This window comes from Macadamia integrifolia, unplaced genomic scaffold (assembly GCF_013358625.1).
Source record: "Macadamia integrifolia cultivar HAES 741 unplaced genomic scaffold, SCU_Mint_v3 scaffold_130A, whole genome shotgun sequence".
Classification (NCBI taxonomy): domain Eukaryota; kingdom Viridiplantae; phylum Streptophyta; class Magnoliopsida; order Proteales; family Proteaceae; genus Macadamia; species Macadamia integrifolia.
In genome coordinates this window covers 1102-15952 of record NW_024870620.1, presented here as the reverse complement: position 1 = coordinate 15952, position 14851 = coordinate 1102, and the positions used below count along the sequence as shown (strand labels likewise).

Genomic DNA, 14851 nt, shown 5'->3' with positions numbered 1-14851 from the left:
CTTTTCTCTATTCTCCTATACTAGGTCTCATAATTAAATTTACCTCTTTTTCCACTTCTCCTGATGAGTTCCCCAGAGATATTGGTAGGCTAAACAGGAGTAGGTGGGGTCACTTCTGCCTTCTTGGCACTCCATAGCTGTTAACCATGCCAACATTGGCTTCCTCTGCCCTTTTTTCTTGCTTGTCCACAAGTAGGGGAATAAATACCAGATTAGGGTGTCAGATGATCTCAGGAAACCGCCTAAAAAAGTTGGAATTCATCAACAATGGCTTGATTAGCCTGAGTCCAAGTTCATCTCTTGCAAGAATTGGCATAGGGTACTTAGATGTTTGTCAAATCATTTTGGTAGATATAAAACTCCAGGAACTTGAGATAGCAGTCATCATCATAGAAGAAGAAGAGGGTCTGCTACCACGTTTGCTGATCCACAAAGCCAATGGGCCACTACTAAATTGGACCAATGTCGGGGACAACTTCAAGTTTACCTACACCCAAGAATCAATCGGGCCAGATATCACTAAAGAAAGCATCGAGTCTGTCTTTGAGTCCTTTGATCTTTTTCTTTTCCTTTGAATAATAAATTCAATTTTATGTATTTCGAGTCTGTCATTTCTCCTTTCCTCCTTCTGATATTAATGAAATTCTAGATTCTGAGTATGACTTGCCTCCATTTTTTTATGATGATCTTAATGAATATCATAGTTTAATAAAACAATGCAAGCCTAAAAAATCCCAACCCATCTGTAAGGATACTCGGGTCATTGATTTGGGAACAAACCAATACCCTCCAGAGGTTAAAATTGGCGCAACCCTAGATGATGAAGAAGCAACTCAGATGACAAGTCTTCTCCAAGAATTCATGGAAGTATTCACTTGGTCTTATGAAGACATGCTTAGGATTGATCCAAGTATTGTGCAGCATTGCTTGCCAATATACTTCGACGCAAGGCCCGTCAAGCAGAAACCTAGAAGGATGTGTCTAGAATGGAGTGAGAAAATCAGGGAAGAGGTAATGAAGCAGTGGAATGCTGATTTCATAAAGTAATAGAATACCCCCAATGGTTAGCTAATGTTGTTCTAGTCCCCAAAAATGCTGGGAAGGTGTGGATGTGCTTAGATTTTTGAGACTTCAACAAAGTGAGCCCGAAAGATAACTTCCCACTTCCACATATTGATGTGTTTGTTGACAACATGGCTAAAAGCACCTTGCTATCTTTCATGGAGGGTTTCTCAGGGTACAATCAGATAAGCATGCACCCCATGAATAAGGAGAAAACAACTTTCACCATCCCGTGGGGAATGTATTGCAATAAGGTGATGCTCTTTGGGCTGCAGAATGCTGGGGCAACTTATCAGAGAGCATCTACTGCCATCCTCCACAACATGATGCACAAGGAAGTGGAGGTCTACGTTGATGATATGATAGTGAAGTCAGTGGATCGGCAGGGGCATATCCCTGCCTTGAGAATGTTCTTTGAAAGAATAAAGAAATATCGCCTAAGGTTGAACCCCCAGAAGTGCGTATTTGGTGCAACAACTGAAAATCTATTGGGATTCTTGGTAAGTGAAAGAGGCATTGAGATTGACCCTATCAAGATCAAGGAAATTTAGGAGATGCACCCACCTTGAACAGAGAAGGAGATACAAGGGTTCCTCGGTCGCATCCAGTACATCAGCCGGTTCATATCTCGGCTGACTACTATATGTGAGTTAATTTTTAAACTGCTGAAGAAAGACCAACCCAATGATTGGAATGATCAGTGTCAATAAGAATTCGATAGAATAAAGGAATAATTGATGAATACACCAGTGTTGGTACCGCCTGTTGCTTGAGGACCTCTTTTGTTATATTTATCAATGGGAGAAAAGTCCATGGGATCATTGTTTACCTAAAAGGAGAAAGGAAATGGGGTAGAATAGTCCATCTATTATTTAAGAAAAAAAATTCTGGAATATGAAACACAATATACACCTTTAGAAAAGACATGTACTGCACTAGTCTGGGCTATATAGATACCCAATTTTGTCACCCTCTCCCGGCTATAATGACTTATGGATCTTGGATATGACCTTTCGCTTTTGATCGACAGAGATGATAACTGACTAAGGTAACTATTCTCAGAAATCTTGTGCAAGAGAAAAGAATGGTCCAATTATGATATTACATATATGAAGGAAATCCTTCAAGGAGGGGGGAGGAGGGGCTTTATAGGGCTTTGGTCTTGTCTCCTTCCTTCTACAAGTCTTCTTTAAGAAAAGAAAGAAATAAAATAAAATAAAATCTTAGTAAAAATCCTCATTCTCTGAGATATTGTGTGAGGAAATAGAGAATCTGTTTCCAAAATTAACAAATACTATTCCTTCCCTGCAATATTAACCAATATCTTGCAATCTTGACTAAATCAGAAAGGAATCTCTATATAGCATCTTCAAGATCTTGTGAGGTGGCAAGGAAAGAGAATAATCTTCAGGATTTTATAGGAGAGAGGATGTGGTACCAATGAGTGGGTCCCACCTTTTGACAAGTTAGTTCAAGTTTGGACAGGTTCTTGATTCACTTTAAGCACTTTCTCTTGTAGACTTGGAAACTAAAAAAAAAAAAACAAAACAAAAGTAGTACTAATCCAAAGTGGGGAAAAATGTATACTTATATCCCTAAGATTTCACATATTATTGTGCTCATCAAATTCCTTCATACTTGACTTTTGTTCGTCCTTGAGCAAGACAAATAAATAAAGAAACAAAAGAAAAAACCTAACTCACTTACTTAGGAATCACGGTTGCATTTAGCACGTGCAAAAAACCTTTAAACCCCTAAGTTACCCTAGTGGACGAGTTGTGTCTCGTGGGTGTTTGCAGTGAATATACACCCAAAATTCAAATTAACTTGAAAAATTACCATTTAAAGCTTCCAATAACTATAAAACACGCACCCTCTTTCAATTAGAGCACGTCAACCAAGGAACCCCCACACTTGAGCTTTAATACTCCATCTAGATTAGGAATAATCACACGTCTCAAATAGGAATGACACTTGTATCTTCTAAAGCACAACCAATCCCAAGGCAAACCACATCGTAAGGTAGGGACCATGAATAGGGTTTTGGAGCGTTGACCAATCACAAACAACAAGGCATAATGATATCTTTTTTTTTTTATTAGAGAACTCATTCCACTCCACTACATTTAGCCTGAATAACATGGTGGAGCAAACACCTGAAACCCAAGTTACTAAGTAGCTTCGCTTTATGCATATGCCAACAAAGATAGTGATGCTAATTTCTTTTCAGAAGTGTTCCTTTGTAAGAGGTTCAATCAAAACACCCCGCTTCATGAGGCACAGTGTTCTGTCTAGCTCCTAGAAATTCTATACTTACTTTCTACTTTTTTTTTTTTATCAATTTTCACTTTTTTTGCATATCTATATCATATATTTTTATACCATGCCAAGAATATGGTCTCAACTCTTAACCTAAGAACAAGGACACCAACTAACAAATGGCCCTACACCTTAATGCATGTATCTCTAAATCATTTAAGTGAGGACCCACTTCAAGACATATACTCATTATTATCCTCTCAATAGGGATTATAGTACCAAGATGGATCTTAGATCTCAATTTTTTTTTAGGGTGTGTATAATGCACCGGAAAAATTTGAAAAGCAACCTCAAGTTCTAAACAGTCAAACCCTCCCCCATACTTAAATTGGGCAATGTCCTCAATGCAAAAAAAGAAAAAAAAAATGATAAGACAATAGAACAAGAAGGACAAATGAGAGAAAATTACCAAATGGGATCAAATATCTTCATAAAGAGGCTTATGGAGAATCATGACCTTTACATCATGTATTGAAGGCAACTCAAGGAATGGCTTTAGACGGTGCCCATTAACTTTAAAAATTTTCAAAGTGGATGGATTCATAACCTTTACGGCACCATGGGGGAATTAAAATGTAACCGCACAACGGCGCCAAAAACTTGTTAGGATTTAAATCCTAACCGCAAGCGTACAAATCAGTGTAGCTACAGGTCGAACATATGGAGAGCAATCACTTTATTTTTTGCTTCTTTTAATAATGCGAAAGTAAACCGATTAATAATTGTGATCTAATTTTAACAACCGTCCTAAACATATGTATTTAAAATAATGTCCTAACCATTCGTCATCTAAGAAATTAAATACGCAAGCCACGCAATTAAAATTAAATAAATAAATAACTAAAAATAAATAACCCACACAATTAAAAAGCAATGAAGGAAAAAAAATGCTGAAATAAAAATAAAGTAAAAGAAAGGGGATAAAGCTAGAGAGAGGCTCACAAGTAGGCATCTTTACTTAGCCCGAGGGATACATCATAATATGAGCTTCCCTACTTGACTAGAGAGTCACTCTTACAAGGGTTACTCTATTTGGCTTTAGGAAAAGGAGGCAATTAAAATAAAAACAATAAAATGATGGTTCTATGGCTAAGAGGGGCAAAGCCAACATATACACTAGCTATGAACCTTGGGGGAAAGGGAAAGCAATAATGTAATGATTGAAATTAAAATCCTAAATTAAGAAAGAAAGGATAGTCAGAAGAGGGAATGAGAGGGGTGGAGAGAACACTATTGAAGAAGCCTACCTACCTGAATCAATGCTTGAACTTGAAAGCTTGGGTGATTTGAAATACTGCAAACCCCAAAAACTAGATATGTAATGAACCAAATCTGAAATTTATAGGCTTGAAGAAAACAAATATTGAAAAAAAAAAACTGAACTTGAAAAAAAGAAATGCTCCACGGCTCGTGATCTTGTCACCTAGATCTAAACCTAGAACTATAACTTTAAAAATTACAACTCAATTGAATAAATCATAAACATAAAAGGTTGAATAAAAATAAAAGAGTGCTTGCATTAATTCAAATTAAAAGCTATTACAAAAGTGATTAAAGCAAAAATAAAGAAGAACTAAAACTAAAGAGAGTGAGAGAGGGAGAGAGAGAAGAGAACTAAGCATAAACTAGAAAATAAACTATGAAAAATAATCCTTCTAGGAGGGGGGAGGAAGGGTCTTTTATAGGGCTTTGGTCTTGTTTCCTTCCTTCTACAAGTCTTCTTTAAGAAAAGAAAGAAATAAAATAAAATAAAATCTTAGTAAAAATCCTCATTCTCTGAGATATTGTGTGAGGAAAGAGAGAATATGTTTTCAAAATTAACAAATTCTATTCATTCCTTACAATATTAACCAATATCTTACAATCTTAACTAAATCAGAAATGAATCTCTACCTAGCATCTTCAAGATCTTGTGAGGTGGTAAGGAGAGAGAATGATCTTTAGGATTTTATAGGCGAGAGGATGTGATACCAATGAGTGGGTCCCACCTTTGGACAAGTTAGTTCAAGCTTGGACCGATTCTTGATTCACTTTAACCACTTTCTCTTGTAGACTTGGAAACTAAAAAGAAAACAAGAAAAACAGAAGCAGTACTATCCAAAGTGGGGCAAAATGTTCACTTATATCCTTAGGATTTCACACATTATTATGCTCATCAAATTCCCCCATACTTGACTTTTGCTCATCCTTGAGCCAGACAAATAAATAAAGAAACGAAAGAAAAAGCCTAACTCACTTTCGTAGGAATCATGGTTGCATTTAGCACGTGTAACAAGCCTTTAAACCCTTAAGTTACCCTAGTGGACGAGTTGTGTCTCATGGGTGTTTGCAGTGAATATAAATCCAAAATTCAAATTAACTTGAAAAATTACCATTTAAAGCTTCCAATAACTACAAAACACACACCCTCTTTCAATTAGAGCACATCAACCGTGGAACCCCCACACTTGAACTTTAATACTCCGTCTAGATTTAGGAGCAATCACACATCTCAAATATGGATGACCCTTGTATCTTCTAAAGCATGACCAATCCTAAAGGCAAACCACATTAGAATGTAGGGCCATGAACTAGGGTTTTGGAGCGTTGACCAATCATAAACAACAAGGCATAATGGTATCTTTTTTTTTTTTTTTAGCAGAGAACTCATTCTACTCCACTACGTTTGGCCTGAGTAACATGGTGGAGCAAACATCAGAAACCCAAGTTACTAAGTAGCTTCGCTTTATGTATATGCCAACAAAGACAGTGATGCTAAGTTCTTTTTGGAAGTGTCCCTTTCTAGAGGTTCGATCAAAACACCCCACTTCATGAGGCGAAGTGTTCTGTCTAGCTCCTAGAAATTCTATACTTACTTTCTACTTTTTGACCAATTTTCACTTTCTTTGCATATCTATATCATATATTTTTATACCATGCCAAGAATATGGTCTCAACTCCTAACCTAAGAACAAGGACACCAACTAACAAATGGTCCTACACCTTAAGACATGTATCCCTAAATCATTTAAGTGAGGTCCCACTTCAAGACATATACTCATTACCATCCTCTCAATAGGGATTATAGTACCAAGATGGGTCCTAGATCTCAACTTTTTTTTTTTTGTAGAGTGTGTATAAAGCACCGGAAAAATCTTAAAAGTAACCTTAAGTTCTAAATAGTTAAACCCTCCCCCATACTTAAATTGTGCAATATCCTCAATGCAGAAAAAGAAAAAAAAATGATAAAACAATAGAATAAGAAGGACAAATGAGAGGAAATTACCAAATGGGATCAAATATCATCATAAAGAGGCTCATGGAGAATCATGACCTCTGCATCATGTATTGAAAGCAACTCAAGGAATGGCTTCAGACAATGCCCATTAACTTTAAAAATTTCCCGAGTGAATGGATTCATAACCTCTACGGCACCATGGGGGAATACTATTTACACAAGGTAAGGACCTTCCCACCGATAATGAAATTTTCTTGGAAAGATATGCAATTTAGAATTGTACAACAAAACTTTATCACCAGGCATAAAAGATTTCCTAACAAGGTGCCTATCATGAAAAGCTTTAGTCTGTTCCTTGGAAAGTTTTGCACTATCATATGCATTATTTCGTAATTCCTCAAACTCAAATAGTTGGAGACCTCTATAAGCTCCTGAGACAGAAAAATAAAAATTAAATTTCTTAATTGCCCAAAAGGCACGATGCTCTGAGTCAACAAGAAGGTGGCAGGCTTTTTCGTATACCAAATGATATGGGAATTGACCAAGTATGGTCTTGTAAGCAGTCCTATATGCCCATAAAGCATCTAACAGACGGTTAGACCAATCCTTTTGATTTGGGCTAACTGTCTTCTCTAGAATCTGCTTGATCTGTCTGTTGGACACTTCTACCTGCCCACTGGTTTGGGGATGGTATGGGGTAGCCAACTTGTGGGTAATCCTATACTTCTTCACTAAAGCCTCAAAAGGCTTATTACAAAAGTGCTTTCACCTATCACTAATGATAGCTCTAGGGATACCAAATCGGAAAAAAATATTTTCCCTTAAGAATTGAATGACCACCTTATGGTCATTGGTCTTACAAGCACGAGCCTCAATCCATTTGGACACATAGTCCACAGCCAACAAAATATATTCATATCCACATAACTTAGGGAAGGGGCCCATAAAATCTATTCCTCAAACATCAAAACCCTCAACCACGAGGATTGGGTTGAGAGGCATCATATTCCTTCTACTGATTTTTCCTAAAAACTGACAAGAAGAACAATCCTTACAATAAGCAAAGGCGTCCTGGAAGAGACTAGGCCAATAAAATCTACATTGTAATACCTTGGTCGTGGTCTTAGTAGGCCCAAAATGGCCTCGAAAAGCCTAATCATGGCAAAAGGAAATAATAGAATGGTACTCATGATCAGGGATACATCTTATGATATTTGGTCAGGGCATGATTTAAAAAGGTAAGGATCATCTCAAAAGAAATACTTAACCTGTGAGTGAAAATGGTACTTCTTTTGGGAAGACCAATAATCCGGAGTCTTGTTTGTAACTAAAAAATTTACAGTATCTGCAAACCAAGGTTCACTAGATACTGTAAAGAGTTGCTCATCGGGAAAATGCTCATTAACTGGAGCATTCACAGTCAAAGAATTGGATAATCGGGATAAATGTCTGCAACCAAATTTTCACTGCCTTTCTTATCCTTTATTTCTAAGTCAAATTCCTACAAAAGTAAAGCCCATTTGATAAGACGTGCTTTGGCATCCTTTTGCTGAATAAGGTATCTGATAGCTACATGGTCAATGTAAATAATTACATGAGAATATATCAAATATGCACGAAACTTTTTTAAAACAAATGTAACAGCTAAAAATTCTTTTTCAATTGTGGTGTAGTTCAACTATACATTATTAAGAGTTCTACTAGCATAATAGATAACACGAGGAAGTTTATCAACTCTTTGCCCTAAGACTGCCCCTATATCAAAATCAAATGCATCACACATTAATTCAAAGGGCTTAGTCCATAAGGGAGCTTGAATAATAGGGGTATTAGTCAACACCTTCTTTAATTGTTGAGGGTACATGATTAAACTTTAGATAAGTGATTTGAGTCACTGAATCGTCTCTAAACAAGTTTCCTAAGTCGGGGGAAAGTCGAGAATAAGGTTGGGGAAAAGAAGATTCTTACCTCTTTCTCAAGAACACCAATGAAACCCCAAATTCCACTTCTTTTGCTAAAGAACCTCCAAATACACTAGATCTTCACCAACACTCCTTCCAAATCATTGAAAATCATTATACACACCTTCCATTAGACCTTAGATTTGATTATCTAAGTAGGATTAGCAAGATCCAAGTGGGTTCTTTCCTAAAAATGAAAAAGAGGGTATAAGAAAGGGGTTTTCCTAAGAATCTTTGGAATGTGTACAATACCTACCTCAAATCGAAGATCTCGGCGAGCTGATCATTAATCCGGGCTCAAAATACTAAGACCCAACTCTGGTAAAGCTCTACGCTCGATTTTTCCATCTTCTTTCTTCTTCTTCTTCCTCTTTTCCTTTCTTCTCCTTTCTTTCTCTTCTTTACTCTCCCACCGACCAACTAACATTAACGAGGGAAAAGACAAATTAATGTATCATCTTTTATACCTGGGCCCCCCAAAATATCTTCTAATTCTCAGGTGGGCTATCTCAGGTGGGCTAAATCTCAGGTGGGCTAAATCTCAGATGGATATATTTTAGGTGGGTTAAATCTCAGGTGAGCTATATCTCTGGTGGGCTTCAATGGGAATAAACTCCCACATAATATTAGAATGCGTTGGCACCCACAATTACTAGTACACCTTCACTTTTTTGTACATGGCCTCGTGGTGGGTGGAAGTGCAAGGTTTGGGTGCACGTATTACACTTGGTACTTGCTCGGTTATGTCAGGCCAACCCGAGTTCAAGGTCACCTTTACTACCATATTTCATATGGAACCTGTGACGGTTCTCTTCAGTTCAGTCCCTATATGATCAAACCAAGTCAATGCGAGTAATTAGACCGGGTTTAGAAAGTACAGTATCACATGCATAGCCACCGCGTTGATGATGGGGCATAGCATAATAGTGGACTAAGGACCTAACTATGTTTTGTGATACATAATTAGATCCCTTTAGCCATTAACTCTTCTATAATCTCACAGGTTTCTTTAATAAAGAACTGTACATAATGATCATTTTCCCTTCTCAATGCATTACCTATACATTCACTGGCTCATGTTTTATTGAGTCGTCCATTCTGCTTTGAGGTCATAACATTACATGAACTTGGACGGAATTAATAACCTCTGAAGGTTCAAATGTGAGGAGTTTTGGGGTACAATAATAACTGAATGATGATAAGATTCTCAACTGAATTACATTAGATGTCACCACATCTAATTTTCTAAACCCTTCAGTTATTCCTCACAATTTGACATAAGTAAATATATGGACATTATCCAACAGAGTTAGTCGTGCAACATACAGATTAACAAAGGACTGAATAATGACCGTCTTAAGAAGGGTTCAAAAAAGTATCAACTTTCGCATTTACTGCGCTTGACAAGAACTTCATGCAGATGGGTGGACTCAACTTAGCCAAAGCAAGTACCGCAGCAGGCAAAGACCATATCCCATCTCCACAGATCAGACCAGAAGCAACCGCCGGCGCAAATGCATCTGCCCTTCTCTTGTTTGACTTCTCCCACACAAATAATATCAAACTTCCAATACACATGTCAATGGCAAAGTAAGATCCAAGGTAGAATGGTATTGCCATGGCCATTGGGATTGGTATATACTGCGACCATTTCTTTCCTAGACAATCTTTGATCCCACTTATGACAATTGATAATGCAAAGAACCCATAGCAAATTTCAAGGCAATGGGCTGGCAGAGCTGAGAAGCCTTCAACACCAAGCATAGCCATGCTACGGTACACAACTCCAAAAGGGGCTGGATATGCTGATTCAGGTTGACCAAGATCAGGAAAAGCCTTGTAGAAGAGTAAGAAGACACAAGGGGAGATAACACAACCCATTGCAGTTCCAATCACTTGGCTTACAAACATAGCCCTTGGTGAAGCTAAGGTCAAGTACCCAGTCTTGAAGTCCTGGCTAAGGTCCGAAGCGGTGGAGACGATGTTCATCATAACACCACAAGCTGCAAGACCTGCTAGAATTCCACCATGGGATGCACCAGCCCATGAGCCAATTGCAAAGATAGCAAGTTTCCCATATGTGGAGGCTAGGGACCAATCAGTGAGACCACACCCATATGAATTACAAAACGCTAGAACGGGTGCAAATACGTATATGACCAAGATGTAGTACCACTTGAGTGGGTGGAAGATAAATGGTAAAACAATTGTGGAGATAACAGCCAAACCAACATAGCCTCCAACTGCAAACCAGGATGGAATTTGGTCTTTGATGAACATTTTCTTTCGCCGTTCATCATCAAAAGAGATAATTCGGGATGTTCCTGTTGAGTTTTCTTCTTCAATAGAGATAGCCGCTTTGTTTTTGCCCTTACTTTGTTGTACAAAGCTAATTATCGTTCGGCTCAGCACCTTCACAAAGTTGTATAAACCATCTCCAAGTATCATGGCAATTGAGATGAAAACCTGCAGTTTAAGCATCGATGATCATTAGTTTTAATTTGAGTCTTCATATTCATTTAATTCATAGGTAAAGCTCAAATAATTGTAAGATTAGCCCTTGAAAGACAATGGTGACCATAATGTAGTAATCAGCTTCTATGCTATCTCCTTAACGACTAGCATTTAAGGATGAGTTCTACTCAAGTCACAACAAGGTGAAGCTGACCATATAATGTGATTAGCCCTTGATAGACAATGGTGACCATTATGAAATAATCACCTTCTACATTTATCTCCCAACTAACGGCTAGATTTTAAGAATGTGGTCTATTCAAGTCGCAACAAGGTAAAGCTGATCATATAATGTGATTAGCCCTTGACAGGTGGTGATCATTATAAAGTAATCACCTTCTATATTTTCTCCTTAATGGCTAGCTTTTAAGGATGAGTTCAACCCAAGTCTGTCCAAGGTGAAGCTCATATAACAGGAATTACTCCGCCTTCAACTTGCTTTGTTCTTCTATATTGAAGAAAGAAAATATTTAGGTTACAATTGGTGTTTTTTCAGAAGCAAAACCTTACCCTGTAACCTTGTACGCCATGGAGACTGGTAGGTTTGAGTTTTGCAGAATACCAAACACCTTTCTTACTTTCTATAATGGGCCACAGAACACCCCATGATAAAACCCCTCCAGCCAATACAGATATGTTTATAATGTATGGACAGATCATCCCAACCCCAACGTAAACCGCGGAGAAATCGAAGTAAAACCTGTTTTTCCAGACAAAGAACACATATATATTAAACAATATTCCAGAACTAGAATCAATCAAACTAGTCAGGTACCCTATTTGAATTATGAAAATTTCTATACTTACTTCCTGGCATAGGCTTCTAGACCAAGCGAAGGGAAGGCAGCAAATCCACAATCATCCCCTCCAGTGAAGAACCATTGAAAGAAACCCCACAAGAAGCTGAAGCTGAAGAACCTACTCAATGTCTTGACTTGTTTCCTAGGAACATGAGAAAATATAACCCATGAGGACCCACCCTCTTCTTGTACCATTCAGTCCCAAGATATAAATTTTATATATAAAGTCTTACCTAGCCAGTTTGGCTCCTGAAGGAGTGTGGAAGCTGTTTATAAGATGCGCGGTTGCAGTGCCACTTGGGTAAATCAATTTAAAGTCAATGATCATGATCTGAAACCAAAATTAGGAAGAACCAGTGAACAATATTGATAGAAATACTCCGACACTTCACCTTTATCATATATTTCATACATCACGCTAGATAAATATCATATTCATGAAATACAATTCACTTTTAAGAAACTTAAAATCACAAGCTGATAGGGAAAAGCATGGAAATTTATGTGCACAAGGACCACTTTTTTGTGCATGTCTAGTCATGCAGGAAACTGCAGTATCACATGCAAAAGAGCGTGGAGGTTCAAGTCCTCTTCAAGGCATAAGGATCCATCCAATTTTCATGTGTAAACAGAATCTATGAATGATATGATGAGTAAAAAATCAAATTTTACCTTCCGAAGAGGCACAACAGAGAAGAGTCCAATGAAACTAACAACAAAGAGAAATCCAATCATCCATCCAATTTGTGGGTCCTTAATATTTTTAGCATCAGTAAATTCTCCTGCTTGCTTTGCTGCAGCCCCACTCATTCCAAGGAGGTAACTGCCAAAACCACCTGTTCATCATTCAAAATTAAACCAGATATAACATCATTATTAAAAATTTAATGAAGTTTCCAAACCAGTTAAAAAGTAAATTTTGCAAATTAATTGTAGTATCTACCTTTGAATACAACATATGGGAACCATCAAACATAAAAGTATCAAAGAAGATTAGAAAAATCATACCAAAATACGAAAATAAATCATGCTAAAAACTTTTATCCACAAATTAAATCCCTATGTGATCAAGCGACCTTGATCAACTCAATGAGTTAAAACTAAATATTTTATCAAAAGATCAAATGGGTTATATAATCAAGAAAAATGAATAAGTGACTCGGCTAATTCTAAATAACTGGACCAAACTTCAATTGGCTCATCGAGGTTTACCTAAATCATAGCCTAAATTTTAGCCTCTCTCCCCAAACGTATGTGTACACCCCCACACGCGCGAATCAGATTAATCCCAACTCTTATGAGAACCATAGAAACCGTGGGGCTGGCCTAGGCCTAAGAGAGTAAGGGGAGTCCAACTCAGAGCCCATGTCAATTTTAGCACGCTACCTTGCCAACTGACATACACCCTTGGAGATAAAGAGGACAATTAACAAGATTCAAGCAACTCCAGAAAAATAACTAGAGCATAAAATTGGGCAGTTCAAACTCAAGATCCACTTTTAATTCGAATCTGATCCTTCAGCTCGGATTCAAATTTGGATTCGGATAGTAGATTGGTAGGAAAATTGGATTCATATAAAACCAATCCAATCCAATCCAACCCTAAATTTCCTACTAATGATCAGATAGAATAGGATTAGACATGAAAAAAGTTGAGTAACCCTAAAACAACATTTATGCGAAGAAAGAAATCACAAAATAAAATTGGGATAGACACATAAATCAATCATTATTTTTTATCATGTCTCGATATCAAAACATAGACTACGGATAACATACCACTGAAAGCGATTCCAGAACTTGCAACAATGCAGGTCTGGATGACAGTATTCTCTTGCCTCGTGAAAGGTTGTTTGAGCATACCAGCTTTCTCAAGCAACTTTGTCCATGTCTTCAACATGATGAACCCTAAAAGCCCAGCAGAGACATTCAGGGAAGGAATGATACCAGTGGTGAGATTCAGCTTCATGACTATGAAACTGAAAAGAACTGATAGCAACAGTGAAACCACGAAGGCTCTCACAGTGAGCTGATCTTTCCATGAAGGAACCTTCGTGTTCTCAAAGACCTGTTCCACACTAGGTGGTATTCCGTCTTCTTGTTCTTCTTCTTCTTGTTCATTCTTGGTCTTCCTTCGATGCACTAGTTGTGGATTTGATGAACCTTCGTGGTCGATGCTTATGTTCTCCACGTCATCATCCCTGTTCTCCATTGATTTGGAGAACAAAGGAGATTTTACGTTGGGAAGTTGGGATGAGAAAGTTGAAACTTAATCTCTTCCTCAGGGAAATTTCCTTCTCTCCCTTCGAGTTTTGAAGGGGAGATGTTCAAAACTAAGTTCAAAACTGCTACTCGTTCTTTATTTATATCTTCTTTTTTTGGGTGATTCACAGTGGTTTTGATTTTCCTAGCTGGATTCAGATTCAAAGTAGTGGCTGATGAATACTTGACTAACCGTGGGGCTTCAGCTTGAAAGTAGTGTTTTTCTGGCTGTCATTAGGTCAAATACAAAACCGTCGTAACTGATTTTCCCAAATTCCAAAACTCAATTACACCATTACATGTGATTGGACCCCTGCGTCATTATAATAGGAAATATTGCAATAATGGTCACTTCCACCAAGGATCGGCTTGACAAGAAAATTTGGGATACAGCCAAGTTTTGGTACGTTATTCAATCAAGAGATGGATTCCACCAAGGACCAGCCTGGCAAGAATATTTGGAATAAAGCCAAGCTTAGAATATTGTTCAATCAAAAGATTACACAATAATAAATATTTTGTGGGATTACAACAGAGATAATTTGGATCTTTTATTTAAGGAAATCAAATTTACCATACTTCTATTACAACTATTTTCGTTATTACCAATTCCTTGATTGAGTAACATACCAAGCTTGGCTTTATTCCAAATCTTCTTAACAATGTGGTCTTTGATGGAATCCTTGTCAGCAATTCCTTAATTGAGTAACGTACCA

At 37.5% G+C, this 14851-nt stretch overlaps 1 protein-coding gene across 1 annotated transcript; it reads right to left on the bottom strand.

The window, feature by feature from the left end:
* Nucleotides 1-9546: 9546 nt before the first annotated feature.
* Nucleotides 9547-14217, bottom strand: LOC122070848 (probable metal-nicotianamine transporter YSL7). Its single transcript, XM_042635099.1, has 6 exons — nt 13653-14217; nt 12546-12709; nt 12107-12204; nt 11881-12015; nt 11584-11773; nt 9547-11025 (listed from the first exon to the last, which is right to left on the bottom strand). Exons 1-6 carry the CDS (start codon nt 14083-14085, stop codon nt 9916-9918), a joined length of 2130 nt encoding a protein of 709 aa, XP_042491033.1. The 5' UTR covers nt 14086-14217; the 3' UTR covers nt 9547-9915.
* Nucleotides 14218-14851: the final 634 nt, after the last annotated feature.

Excerpts from the sequence above, each read along its gene's own strand:
- LOC122070848 (XM_042635099.1), bottom strand. The coding sequence starts at position 14,085 with ATGGAGAACAGGGATGATGACGTGGAGAACATAAGCATCGACCACGAA. Across the intron at positions 11,774-11,880 it reads CTAGAAGCCTATGCCAGGAA|GTTTTACTTCGATTTCTCCG; the intron begins GTAAGTATAGAA and ends CTGGAAAAACAG. Across the intron at positions 11,026-11,583 it reads ATGGCGTACAAGGTTACAGG|GTTTTCATCTCAATTGCCAT; the intron begins GTAAGGTTTTGC and ends CTTAAACTGCAG.